Genomic DNA, 14,556 nt, shown 5'->3' on the forward strand with positions numbered 1-14,556 from the left:
TGGAAATCATTACTCAATTCACTGTAAAAAGTTTTTTTAAAATCCCTTATAATTCTACTCTGACATACATGGGGTTACCACCATGAGTTAGATCAACTTAATGACAACTGTTTTTGTTTTTTAGTAGCTTTTGCTGTTTCAATCATATCTGAGATATTTAAATTAAAGATACCATTCAAGTGTTAGATGATATTTAATTTTGTGGTGGGTTATTATAGAAAATCATGATGATTTTTTCTTCTTTGATTATGGCTAAAATATAGAACATACTCCTTCTCAGGGAACTGAACTATGTTTATTACAAAGTACTGAACAAAAAGTTTTGATCCAGCACGATGGATTTGGCTATCTCTCCTAGGGACCTGGGGAAAGATAGGACTTTCTATTCCTGTAAAGAGTTACAGGATATAAACACACAGGGCCAGTTCCACACTGTCCTGTAAGGTTGCTTTGACTTGGAATTGACTCAATGGCAGTTTGGTTTTTTGTTTTGTTTGAGGATTTTGGTCCAGAGATCTGTTAATTAAGATACAGATATTTACGTTAGACTCCTCTCTTACCTAAGACTTTTAAGACGACTTGAGTCCACACATAGCGTCCTGAATTCTTCACCTTGCAGGTGTACCAGCCCTCATCACTGGGCTTCAGAGGTTCGATCTGCAGTGAGGCATCACCTGCCAGGAAATTGGAAGCAAAGGCCACTCGACCCTTCTGTTCCTCAGTCAAGTTGGTGTAGACATGATGACTGGAGTAAGTGATGACCTGGAAGACAGACCAAGGCAGGGGTAAGCAGGTAGCTCTCAGCCCTCTTCTATACTGACTGATGTCCAGGCAAGGAAAGGCAAGAAGAAGCTAAGCCTGGTGACTGGACTCTTAAGTGCGCAAGAGTCCTCTGGTGCTAATAAAGGTTAAAAGCATAGTATGTCTCGTTTCTTCTCCTAAGGTGAATACCTGCTTGCATTTAGGTAGCACAGTAACTAGAAAGCACTGGTCATTTCACGAGCTGCTCAGAACCACAGCATTCCTGTAGGGAAGGGATCTTCAAATGGTTGCATGTGAAGGAGGCCCACTTACTTGCATGATTACACGTGCATGCATAGATAAGACACAACAGTTCTGGAGGCTGAGTTTCTTGTTTCCGAGAGAACTGAGAGAGTGGAAGATAAGGGGAGGGAGGAGACTTCACCTGCAGACCCGATTGTACCTTGTATTTTCTACCACTGGTTTGTGACCTATTGAAAGTACACTACACTTCTGAGACTCCATGCTTTTACCTGCCATTTCGTTTATTCCTCCTCCCAGAATTATGAAGTTAAACAAGACTCCCATTTCATAGACAGTGGGAGAATCGGGCTTGAGCCTAAGCTTTCTAATGCCATCTAGTTCATGTTTGGGACACCACCGGTCCCTCGTTTTGGGCTCCCACCAACAGTCATTTCACTGCTCTTCTAGAAAGTTTGGAAATGAAAGAGGAAAAAAATGAAACTGAAAAATCATTTTGTTCTGTTCTTTAAAAAGTTGAGAGTCAGGTAGAAGGGATTGGAGAAGCTGAGAGGGAGTTGAAAGTAATGCTTGAATTTCAGTATTTCAGATTCTGCAGGCTCCATTGATTGACTTTCCTGTTTTGTTTCTTTTTCTTTACTGTAGATGTAGACGTACGTACGTTAAATGGGAAAACATACTTCCTCTATTAAATACAGGTGAGCTTCCTGGCTTTGTTTTCCCAGATAAGACTAAACGTTAGATTTCCCCATTAGAAAAGAAAAGAAAACTTGATTTCAGGGCGTGCTGCCCCAACAGACTGGACTGGAAAATGCTCCTAAGGGCCAGCAAACGATCCCTGAACTAACTACAAGCTTTTCTCTTGTGAAAAAAAAAAAAAGAAAACTTGATTTTTACTGAATTTTTGTTTGTCCATATTACAACCTCTAGTTCTTTAACCAGAAAGGTCTAGGCCACCAAGACTTCAAGTTCTATAGCTTCAACTTTATCTTCCCTACACTCAGCAATCATAGGCTTAATTTTACTTGATTTAATCATAAGCAAATAATTAAGGAATGCCTGCTTCCTATCAGGTCAGAAGTAGGTGATTCAGATGCATAAAATCCTCCTCTTCAAATAATTTATAATCTAATGGGATTACCCAATAGAGAAATATAAACCCAGGGAAAATAACAGTAAATTTGAAATATTAACAGAATGCCCTACAAGTGTTGGTAGCCTTTGAGTTAGGCTTTAAAAGACGAGTAGCAAGTACTCCCTCAATGCAAGAATATTTTCTTCTATTAAATTGGCATTCTATGATGCTCACCTTCACGACACAACTTCTGAAGACAAAGCGGATGAATAAGCAAATGTGGTGAAGAAAGCTGATGGTGCCGGGCTATCAAAAGATATAGCGTCTGGGTCTTAAAGGCTTGAAGGTAAACAAGTGGCCATCTAGCTCAGAAGCAACAAAGCCCACACAGAAGAAGCACATCAGCCTATGTGATCATGAAGTGCCAAAGGGATCAGTTATCAGGCATCATCAGAACAAAAAATCTTACCACAATGAATGAGGTGGGGAGTGTGGAGTGACCCAAAAGGCCGTTTGTAGGCCACTGGAGATTCCCTTGCAGAGGGGTCTCAGGGAGGAGACTAGCCAGTCAGAGTGCAATGTAGCAACAATGAAGCATACAACTTTCCTCTAGTTCCTAAATGCTTCCTCCCCAACCCACTATCATGATCCCATTTCTACCTTACAAATCTGGCTAGACCAGAGGATGTACACTGGTATAGATAGGAACTGGAAACACAGGGAATCCAGGCGGATGATCCCTTCAGGACCAGTGGTGTGAGGGGGATACTGGGAGGGTAGAGGAAGAGTGGGTTGGAAAGGGGAAACCGATTACAAGGATCTACATGTGACCTCCTCTCTGGGTGACAGACAGCAGAAAAGTGGGTGAAGGGAGACATCGGATAGGGCAAGCTATGACAAAATAATAATTTATAAATTATCAAGGGTTCACGAGGGAGGTGAAAGCAGGGAGGAAGGGGAAAAAAATGACCTGATGCCAAGGGCTTAAGTGCAGAGCAGAATGTACAAATGTGCTTTACACAATTTATGTATGTATGGATTGTGATAAGAGTTGTATGAGCCCCTAAGAAAACGATTAAATAAATAAAAGATGAGTCGGAAAAAAAAATTAAAAAAAAAAAAAAAGATGAGTCGGCTGAATAAGGTAAGAGAGAGGAGGGCTGAAAAGAGCAGTCCAGATACTCACAGCAGTACTGAAACAGGCTTACAAGTATGTGGGAGTTCCTTTCCCTTTCCCTCTCGCTCTTTGGCCGGCCGTAGCTGCTCCAAATTGTTATGCTCTTTTTAAGCCTTTAACCCAGTGGTTCTCAACCTGTGGGTCGCGACCCCTTTGGGGGGATGGGGGTCGAATGACCCTTTCACAGGGGTAACCTGATTCATCCCAGTAGCAAAATTACAGCTATGAAGTAGCAACAAAAATAATTTTATGGTTGGGGGGTCACCACAACACAAGGAACTGTGTTAAAGGGTCGTGGCATTAGGAAGGTTGAAGACTGTTGCTTTAGCCTGTGGTGCTGTGCAAGTCTTGAAATACTTTCCTAAAAGGATGTGAAACCATCCAATAAAATTAATTCTATACCAATGATACCAAAACCCTTCAGTAGCATATTTTATGTGTTACTATAGGAGTCCTGTTTTAGTCATTTAAGCTTTTTTTTCTTTTAAAAACGTTATTATTTAAAACTTAGAAACTAAAAATCAAGCTCACTGTCATGAGTTGATTCTGACTCCTACCAACCCTGTATAGGGTTTCCAAGATGGTAACTCTACAGGAGCAGAGAGCCTCAAGGCTTCAACGGTCTTCTGCAGAGCAACTGGTGTGTTTGAACCACTGACCATGTGATTAGCAGCCTCTTCATGAGCCACAGTGTCACTAGGGTTCCTTTGAACACTGATAATTTAATTGTGTTCTTATGATCTCTAGTACAGTGCTTGAGATTTAGCAAATACTTACTGAACTCAAGACTGAAAGTAGGTGATAGCCTACTCTGAATTCTTTGTGTCTAGCTTTAGATTATTCCTCATTGTCCTTCTCTCTCTGGACTCCCTTAGTGATCGTATGCAAGCATGGAGGTTTGTAGTTTTAAATACCACCCATATGCTTACAGTTCCCAAATGCATACTTCCCACCTGATATCACTCTTAAACATCAGGCTCATATACATATGTAGCTGCTTAGTCAGCATCTCTGGGTGTCTACCAGGTATCTCAAATGTAGGAAGTCCAAAGCTAAACTGATCTGTAAAACCCTGCCTACAGGGAATGTATGGATGTGCTTTATACAATTGATATATGTATATGTATGGACTGTGATAAGAGTTGTATGAGCCCCTAATAAATTGTTTAAAAAAAAAACAACCCTGCCTGCCTCTGACTCCTTCTGACCCCAAACCTGCTCATCCCAGTCTTTCCCTCTTGGATGATCAAAATTCCATTCTTACATAGGCTCAGACAAAAATATTTGATAACTGTCCTTGACTCCACTCTTTCTTATATCTCAGAACCAGTCTATCTAGGATAGACCCAGATCTCACTTATCACTTCCACCTTGGAGGCAGCAGCAGCTCTTTCCTGGATCTTCACTACTTTTTTACTGGTTTTCCCACTTCCTCACTTAATCTCCTATAGCCTATTCACAAAACACAAATCCTGTCACCTTTTGCTCAATATCCTCAAATAGCTCCACATTTCTTTCAGGATAGTTGCCATATACTTTTCAGTGGCACATCAGCTCGCATTATCTGATATATCACCTGACCTCATCTATGATTTTTCACTCACTCCATGGCCTCTTTGCTATTCTTCAAGGCTCTCAGGGGATTCCCCCCACTTAGAGAATGTGCGTTGGCTCTTCCTCTACCTGTAATTCTCATCCCTCTACATCACTCCAAGGCTAGTTCCATATGTTACCCCTTAAGAAATCTACCCATCACATTTTAAATTGCAATCTAATATAAAGGGGAAAATGCAGAGCAGAATTTTTAATTTTCAAGGAATCCAAACTTTATGGAATCACTGAGGCTGGAAGAATCTCAGAAACTGTTATCGAGAAGTAATCTTTAAAACTTAAACAAAAATATTCTCTGATAGCATTTTTAAAAAATCATTTAATTGGGGGATCTTACAGCTCTTATAATGGTCTATACATCAATGATATCAAGCAAATTTCTACATATTTTGCTATCATTTTCTAAACAGTTACTTTCTTTTTATTAAAATAATTTTATTGGGGGCTCATATAACTCTTATCACAATCCATACATACATCAACAGTTACTTTCTATTTGAGCCCTTGGTATTAGCTCCTCTTTTTTTCCCTGCCCCCCATGACCCCTTGATAAATTATAAATTATTATTATTTTCATATCTTACACTGGCTGCTGTCTCCTTTCATCCGCATGTCTGTTGTTTGTCTCCCTTGTGGGGTGTGTGTGTGTGTCTGAAGTCATCTTTGAACTAAGCAGTACTCGCTGCCATCAAGGCCATTCTGACTCTAGTGACCTTCTAGGACAGAGGCAAACTGCCCTTTGGGTTTCTGAGACTGTAAATCTTGATAGCAGTACACAGATTTATTTTTCTCCAGTGGGGCTACTGGTAGGTTCAAACAACGGACTGACCCTGTGCTTTGCAGCTCAATGCCTACGTCACAAGACACCAGTACTCCAAGACACCCATATTTAGCTTGAATAAAAGAGAATGTCTGCCTTGAGAATTGTGCTGCCAACTGTCTATATGGGATCAAATTGAAGATAGCAATTGGAAAGGTTAGATAGTCAACTTAGGAGAAAGTGAATTTTTATTCATGGGGGAGCAACAATTGGGAAAGGAGGGTAAGAAGGTTGTACAAAGTAAAGAATGTAATCAATACCAATTGTAGAAGATGTTGAACTGTGTATGTTCTGTTATGTAATTTTCAACAAAAATTTAAATAACTAATTGTCCACAGCACCATATAATTAACTTGTAGAAGTTGTTGAACTGTGTATGTTCTGTTATGTAATTTTCAACAAAAATTTAAATAACTAATTGTCCACTGCACCATATAATTTCCTTAGATTTTCCATCTGTTACTCACTTGACTACAAAGCTCCTCAGGGTTAGGGATTTTTGCTGTTCACTGGCATTTCTCAAGCATCTATGGCAGGTCCTGGCGCACTGGAGGCTCAGTGCTTGTAGGATAAATGACTGTCTCTGGTATCTCTTAAGCTCAGTACAACCTTTACTTACATTTCTAGCCTTACCTCTAGATAAAAGCTCCTCTTCTTTCCTGCCTCCTTTCTGTCTCATAAACACACTCTTCCTCTGGTCTTTGAAGAATTCAGACACCTAGCTTTCTACAGTAGCTCAAAGATGATGCCCTAAATGATTCTTCATTCATGTCTCCACTCATCCCTCCTCAGTGTACTCAACCCTTGGGTACTGAAGTATTTAATTTAGGGAAACATGGTATTACAAGCTAAGGGAGACAGACACTGAATCCCAGCTTAATCCACACCCTTTGCTATCTATTTACCCTGTTTCCCTGAAAGTAAGACATCCCCGAAAAGAAACCCTCCCTACAGTGTATCTCGCTGAAATATAAGGCATCTCCCCCAAAAAAGACCTCCCCAAAAATAAGGCCCCCGACTCTGGACCGTAGTGGCAGGTGGTGCCGCGCAGCTCACTCTTGGCCACAGCGCAGCTGGAGCAGACAGGCAATGTGAGGTCTCTTTTAATAAAACAATAAATGTGTTCTGTATTCTTCATGGAAAATTAAGACATCCCCTGATAATAAGACCTAGCGCATCTTTGAGAGCAAAAACTAATATATGACACTGTCTTATTTTATGGGAAACAAAGTAGTTCTGGCTCATGGCAACCCTATAGGACAGTAGAACTTCCCGTTAGGTTTCTATTTATGGGAGCAGACGGCCAGATCTTTCTCCCGCAGAGCAGCTGATGGGTTCAAATCATTGATTTAGTAGGTTAGCAGTTGAGCACTTAGACATTGTGTCACTGGGGCACTCACCACCTGTTCCACTCCACAAGTCAATTCCAATTCTAGGGATCCTATAATGTAGAGCAGAACTGCCCCTTTGGCTTTCTGAGGCTATAAATTATTACTGGAGCAGAAAGCCTAGTATTTTCCCTGTGCACTGACTGGTGAGTTTGAACTGCCGCCCCTGTAGTTAACAGCCCCGTTTGTAAGAGGCGACATCACTCTGCCTGAGGGCAAGGCTATTCACATATTCCGAACGAGTTCAGTGGAGGCTGATTGTATGTAGAGACTCAAAAATGGACTTAGAGCTTCTCTAGTAAATCTTAGCCTTCTGATAACCCTAGTGAGCAAAATATTAGTTGTAATACATCTCCTCTTCTGATCATTAAAAATAATAACACATACATACAAAGCCCTCACTGCCATTGAGTCAATGGGAACTCATAGCAACCCTATAAGACAGGGCAGAATTGCCCCTGTGAGTTTCTGAAACTTAACTCTTTACAGGTGTAGAAAACCCCATCTTCCGCCCATTCTGATCATGGATTGTGTTAAAAATCCTTTGATCATATTTATGTTGGTATGCTTTTTCTGCATGGGCTATCCAAAACCTTCCTTTCATGGCCACTGTTGTTTTGACAGACCCGTAAGACACAGTCACTGTTCTTTCTGATAGATGGGCACTATCTAATTTCTTCACTTTGCTTTGCTATAGCACCCATATCTTCAGTGATCATCTCATGAGGGTATCAAGTCACATTTTAAGAACTAATTGTTCTCACATTAGGGTTTAAACCTTAAATACAAGCTTAAAACATATATATATATATATATATATATATATATATATATATATATATATATATATATATATATATATATATATATATATATATATATATATATTCTATCTTAGAGGCAACTAATTAGCTTCTCAAGAAATAATATTATAAGGAACCGCTATAGGATATTTGGTAGTAATAGCATCATTAATATAGCCAAAACTATAATTTCAAATACTAGTGAGGAAAAGTATATATTCTTAGATAAAAAGGAAAGCCTTTTAGACCAAAATATATTTAAAGGTTTGCTTATACAAATTAACAAAACTTAAGTAGTAGAACATTGCTTAAGGTTAGACACAAGGCGATTTCAATAACAGTCCCTAGGTTAAAATGATTAGTCTGCAGAACCTACAGTAAATAATAATGAGCAGAGAATATAACAATAGGTGGCAAACATATGAGAGCTCTGAGTAGAATAATAAGGGTTCCTGAGTGGTATGGTGGGGGAGGGAGAGGAGAAAGAGGGCTGATTTTCAAAGAGTTGAAGAAAGAAAATATTTGGAAACTGTTGTAGCAATTGTATAATTATGCTTGATCTAATTGAATTATGGAATGTTATAATATCTGCAAGAGCTCCCAAAAATATAATAAAGGGTTAGCAATATAATACAGGGCAGATTCCCCCTTTGGAAGTCTACAGAGAGTATGGTAAGCATTTCTTTTTTTATTTTGTTTGTCAGAATAGGCAATTCTACTTGTACAGTCACCTTATCAGAGACAGACATAGCCTCCCCTCCGCTGATCATGAATTTCCATGGAAATTCACGGATCCACCATTATAGAAATGTCTTATCAAACGAGGGTAACTGCAGAGCAAAACTACATTGGCGCAACTATTAGCCTCTGCCCTCCTAAAAAAGAAAAAGTGAGACCTTATGTAACGGCCTAGCTTCTAAGATGCTAATAAAGCAGTGATTGCATTTTAGTCCATTAATACGACCCTTCTAGCCACGGTTTATTATGTGATATATTATAATTCTGAACTTTATATGTCTGAGGCTGTCCCATTTTGGAGGGCATTCTCTACTAAAAACAGGAATAGAATGGGATCAAGACCTGACTTCAAAAACCACAAACAAACAAACAAACAAACAAACAAACAAACAAACAAAAAAGACCTGACCTCAGAAGAGAGTGTGAATCGAATCCCACTGTTTCCTTGATGACACCTTAAGATTCCACCTTAGAACCAGGTGTGAACCACTCACACCTCACTCGTTGTTTCCTTGGATATAAAATGGTGCTGCCAAACAATTCATCACCTCTCTTGGAAAGCCAGACCTCCATTTTCCTGACTGAACTTTGGTAAGATGCAAGAAGACCCTTTGTGGCTTTTGGACAGTTTTGGCTTCTGGTGCTGGCCCCTACATCTGGCTCACCTCCACCTAACCCTCAAATCTTGGACTGAACAGTACCTACCACTACCTAAGACATTTCCTCCAAGTGTCGTGAGTTTCTGTGGGACATAGCCCTGAATCACAGAACCCAAAGACTTGAAGGAAGAAACTCAAGGAAGGAAGGAGTCAGGGAAAATGGAGCGGAATAACACTGTGGAAAAGATGGACATCTGGGATACCATTAATCTTCAACTCCTTGGAACAAGCCTGGTATTAATTCTTCTAAAAAGGATTATTACCACAATGATCACTAGATTATTAGCATTAGATAGATGACATCATAACACTGTCTTGGAGACCAGATTATGATTACTGACCTGCCCTATACCCCAAAACTAGTCTGATTTTTCTGTTTTCTAAGTCTCTTCCTTTAAAGAGGATGATTTCTTCAAGAGATCTGCTAGATTGGGGTTTTGTTTCTTTCGATCACCTTTCAAATTAAAATATGATTTTTAGTCATTTTTTTGTTTGTGTCTGTGTGGGTTTGTTTTTTCTCTCAGAATCTAAAAGTTTAAAGTTTGGAAGGAAGAGACCCGGTGGCATAGTAGCTACATGTTGGCTTGCGATCTAGTGTCAGCAGTTTGAAACCACTAACCACTCCCTGGGAGAGAGATGAAGCTTTCTACTCCCTTAAGACTTACAGTCTTGTCTCAGGGGCCGACTCCAATCCCAACTACTAAGTGGATTCCTGCCCTTCCCCCCAGAAGAATTTATTTCAAAGGATGGCATTGAATCTGCAGCTCCGGGAGAGGGACATATCTGATCAGAGGACATGAGAGCAGATGAAGGGGGAGGAGGAGAGAGTAGTGCAGTGGAGCACATCCTGGCCCACCAGGCCATGAGGATGATGATCCCAATTAGAGCAGCCAGTCCACAGAGAGGACCACATGGCTGGCCCCACTATGAGAAATGATGCCCCTCAGTGACTAAGGGCAATACAGGGGACAGCACCGGAGACACACTGTGGGAATTGCACCCGACCTGATCCCACCACACCGAGGCAAATCACTGGGGGAGTGCAGCGGAACAGCAAGGGAATGTAGTGGCAAGGTCCCCAGTGAAAGCTGAAGGTGGACTTTGGGGCCAGGGCATGGTGCCCCAACAGACTGGACTAGAAAACACTCCTAAAGGTCAACAAATAATCCTTGAACTAACTATAAACTTTTCTTTCTTGTTGTGTTTTATTTTGTTTTGACATTGGTTTGTTGTTGTTGTTTTGTTGTGCACTGTTGCTTGGTTTTGCTCTGTCTTGTTTTTGTGCATGTTATGATCTCCACAGGTCTGTCTGAATAAGATAGGCTGGATGAACTATCGGAGGAGAAAACAACTGGACCGACAGTTCCGGGGGGGTGTGCCCGAGGGGGAGGTGGGGAGAAAGGTAGTGGTGTTAAAAAACCGAAGGACAAGGGAATAACAAGTGATCCAAATTGGTGTGAGGCCTGGTAGGGCATGATCAAGGGTAATGTAACCAAGAAGAATTGCTGAAACCCTGGTGGGGACTGAGCATGATAGTGGGACAGAAGGAAAGTAAAAGGAAATAGAGGAAAGAGCTGGGAGGCAAAGGGCATTTATACAGGTATAGATAAAGACATGTAAATATGCAAATATGTTTATATATGAGGATGGAGAAATAGATCTCTGTGCATATATTTATCGGTTTAGTATTAAGGTAGCAGTAGGACATTGGGCTTCCACTCAATTACTCCCTCAATGAAAGAACACTGATATTTTCTAGTGATGTTGTTTTCTACTTTTCTGGAAGGAGCCCTGGTGGTGTAGTGGTTACGAGTTGAGCTGTAATCAGCTGTACGAGACCACCAACAGCTCTGCAGGAAAAAGAATGGATTTTCTACTCCCATAAAGATTTATAGTCTCAAAAACCCACAGGGGGTTACTATGAGTCAACTCTGACTCTATAGCAATGAGTTTGGTTTGGTTTTGGGTTTTCTTCTCACCAACAGTTACAATCTCAGAAACCCATAGGGGAAGTTCTACCCTGTCCTACAGGGTCATTATGAGTTGGGATTGACTCAATGGCAGTGAGTTTTCTACTTCACTAAATGCAGTCTCTTTTTCCAGGGGCTAACTTCTCCGGCCATCATGTCCAAAGTATGTAAAATGAAGTTCTGACAACCTGTCTTCTAATGGGCATTCTGGCTATGTTTCTTTCATGACAGATTTGTTTGCTCTTTTGTCAATCCATGTATTTTCAATATTCTTCACCAGCACTACAGTTCAAAGCCATCAATTCTTCAGTCTTCCTTGTTGCAGGAGCACTTATGAATGCTCCAAAATGGCTGTACTACAGCTAAGCAGACATTCCCAGTGTGTCTTTCAGGTGGTCTGGAGGATTCACTCAAACTCACTGCCATCTAGTCAATGGCAACTCATAGTGACAGGGTAACCTGCCGCTGTGGGTTTATGAGACTGTTTACCAGAGTAGAATGGCTTGCCGTTTCCAACTGCTGGCCGACCGCAGGGAGCGAAGCCCAGGGCATAAACCCTGCACCCCAGGGCTTTGTCTCTCCTAAACTCAACCAGGCTGGAGCACAGCCAGATGCACTGTGAATATTTTCCCTTCCCCCTATCACAAAGATGGCCTTACAGTGAGTTTCAGGTTCCTAACACAGTATAGACAGTTGAAAGGCGTTTAACTTGTTCCAAAAGAGCCCACAGCTACCCTTTTAGTAGGTCCTTTCTTGTCCAGCTACCACTGGATGCAGTGAAAATAATGTCTTTTAGACTGTCTCCAGATCAGTTTGTGTTTTTTTGTTTTTCCAGTTTTTTGATCTCTTGGCTTTTGCATATAGAGAACCTCTCCCTCTTTGGGGGTTGAACCCAAACAATAAACCATGGAGGCAGTAGAAAATACCATGGATTAGGTCAGGTGTGTCTCTGCCCTCAAGGTTCTTGATCACATGCAACCTCTTTGTGGTGATTACATAATTTGGTGTCAATTTGAGGGGATTATGAGTGAAGAGGTGGAGTCTGTCCTGTCAATCAAGATATAACCAATGAGGCCTCTGTGTGCTTCTCGTGAGAATTCTGGGAAATCCTGTTTTCGCTCCTGGGAGGTGGGAGAGACTCTCTCTGCTCACTCCCTTAGAGATGCTCTACTGACAAATCACGTGGCACTACGTTGATAGACCCCATGCCCTGGGAACTGGAGGAGCTACGTGGAGACCCCTGCCAGTGCTGAGATGCTTACACCACCGATGAATCCAAAGACTTTCTACCCACTGGCCTGTGATTGACCTACATCCAGCGTCATTGCATGTGTTTCGCGAGTCTGAAGAGGACTTTATAGATTGGTATTGGACATATGGGCTAATATCGGACTTATGGGCTTGGACTGGACTGGGTTGGGATGCTTTCTTAATGTACAATTACCCTTGATATAAAACTCTAATACACATAGGGGTGTCCATGGACACTCTTGAACACTCTTAAAATGGCTGAATGCCGACTAATTCTTTTTTCATTGCTTCATTGGGTGCACTGACTCTATTCCTTCGTGGATTCCTTCCATCTCCTATTGATCCTTCCTGCATAATTCAAAATTTGCCCACGAAATCCTTCAATATTACAACTCAAGCCTTGCATTTTTTCTTCAATTTTTTCCCCTTAAAAATTTTATTAGCACTTCATCCACATGTCATACAATTAAATAATCCAATCATATCAAATAAGTCTTCATATTTTACCTACCCCGTGATATAATTTTATATTTATTTATAAATCATTTTATTGGGAGTTCTTACAGATATCATCACATTTCATAGTTAAACCACATCAAAAAGTATTATACAATTGCTATGACAATCTGTTTCAAAATATTTTCTTTCTTCTTGAACACCCTGATAGCAGCTCTCCTTTCTCCCCTCCCTCCCGCCCAGGAACCGGTATTTATTTATTTGCCCTATCTTACATCGAATATATCCATTTACATGCAATTATGTTGCTTGCTCCCCTAAAGTGGGGTTATAGAGTCATCAATACTATCCCCCCCACACACACTCTCTTCCCATACCCTCAGGGAACCATTACTCCTGTTACTGTTTCTGAAGAGTGCTCTACTTTAGCTTTCATGTATCAAACGTTTTCTTCAATTCTTTCAGCTTGAAATATGCTATGAATGTTCTTCCTTTGGGGGATTTTTACTCTAAGCCTTTGCACATTGCATTATAAAATTTTGCTTTATCTTCTCAAATTGTGATAGAATTCAGTTCATCTTGAAACATTCAGTTCTAAGGAGCTGGTCCCAAGGCATCAAGTAGAAAGAAAATGTTTTGAGAATGATGATGGCAATAAATATACAAATGTGCTTGACACAATGGATGGATGTGTGGATTGTGATGAGTTATACAAGCCCCCAACAAAATTTTTAAAAATAAATAAAATTAATCACCAAAAGAAAGGAAATAAATGTCTAGAAAATAATGATGGCTACATATGTAAAAAAAGAAAAGAAAAATTCAGTTCAACTCATTTACTTCTTCATTAGTAGCAAAGAATATTATACTCTTTGTTTCTATGTGACTTAGCTAGAAACCCTCCATAGCTGTGACCCTGAGCTAGACCTCTCTGTCTCACCCAGTATCCTGTGAGGGTGACCAAGCTTCCTGCCTCTCTCACTAAGGGCCAGGACCTGCATACCTAGCCTGGCTCCTAGAGATGTAGGGTCCTTAAGTAATGGCAGCTCTGGAAAAAAATAAGATGCATGTTAAAATAAAACATTGTTTTCCTAGCTTGTACCTGTCTTCCAAGAGTGGTGTGTGTCTGGAAGAAATGTTTCACTCAGTCTGTATATACATTGACTATGAGAAAAAAGGGATGGAGAGAACAGCATTTGGTGGAAGGATCCTCAATCCCACTCTCCACCCCTGTTTTCCTTTCCCATGCACATAAAAATAAAACTTAGAATCTTTCAAATCCACCTGGTTTTTGTAATCTGGCAATGGTGATGGGGTAATGTGGGTCCCCTTGGTGCCCACACTACAACAATATTGCCTTCAGTAAATGCAAAGGAAACCAAAACAAAACTTCTGGTTGCTGTCCTGTAGATAGACCCAGAGCCCTGAAATGGGCGTGACTCAGAAGTAACAATACTCCTGAAGGACACAGTGATGGAGAGTGGCTGGACAGACAGTCTACCTTCAGATGAGCGGCCCCCACTCACAGTAATCCTTTCTAAGCCAATTGTAAAATGAGGGTAGGTGACTCCATAGGTTTTTTGTGAAAATAAATGATTAATCACTC

The 14,556-nt window shown here is 40.6% G+C and overlaps 1 protein-coding gene across 1 annotated transcript in view; it reads right to left on the reverse strand.

The window, feature by feature from the left end:
- CLMP (CXADR like cell adhesion molecule) overlaps positions 1-14,556 on the reverse strand; it is a 133,973-nt gene that overhangs the window by 13,387 nt on the left and 106,030 nt on the right. The window contains exon 3 of the mRNA XM_075546734.1: positions 561-762. Within this exon, the coding sequence (XP_075402849.1) occupies positions 561-762 (202 nt within the window). The remainder of the gene's footprint in view (positions 1-560; positions 763-14,556) is intronic.

This window comes from Tenrec ecaudatus, chromosome 4, assembly GCF_050624435.1.
Source record: "Tenrec ecaudatus isolate mTenEca1 chromosome 4, mTenEca1.hap1, whole genome shotgun sequence".
Taxonomy (NCBI): Eukaryota; Metazoa; Chordata; class Mammalia; order Afrosoricida; family Tenrecidae; genus Tenrec; species Tenrec ecaudatus.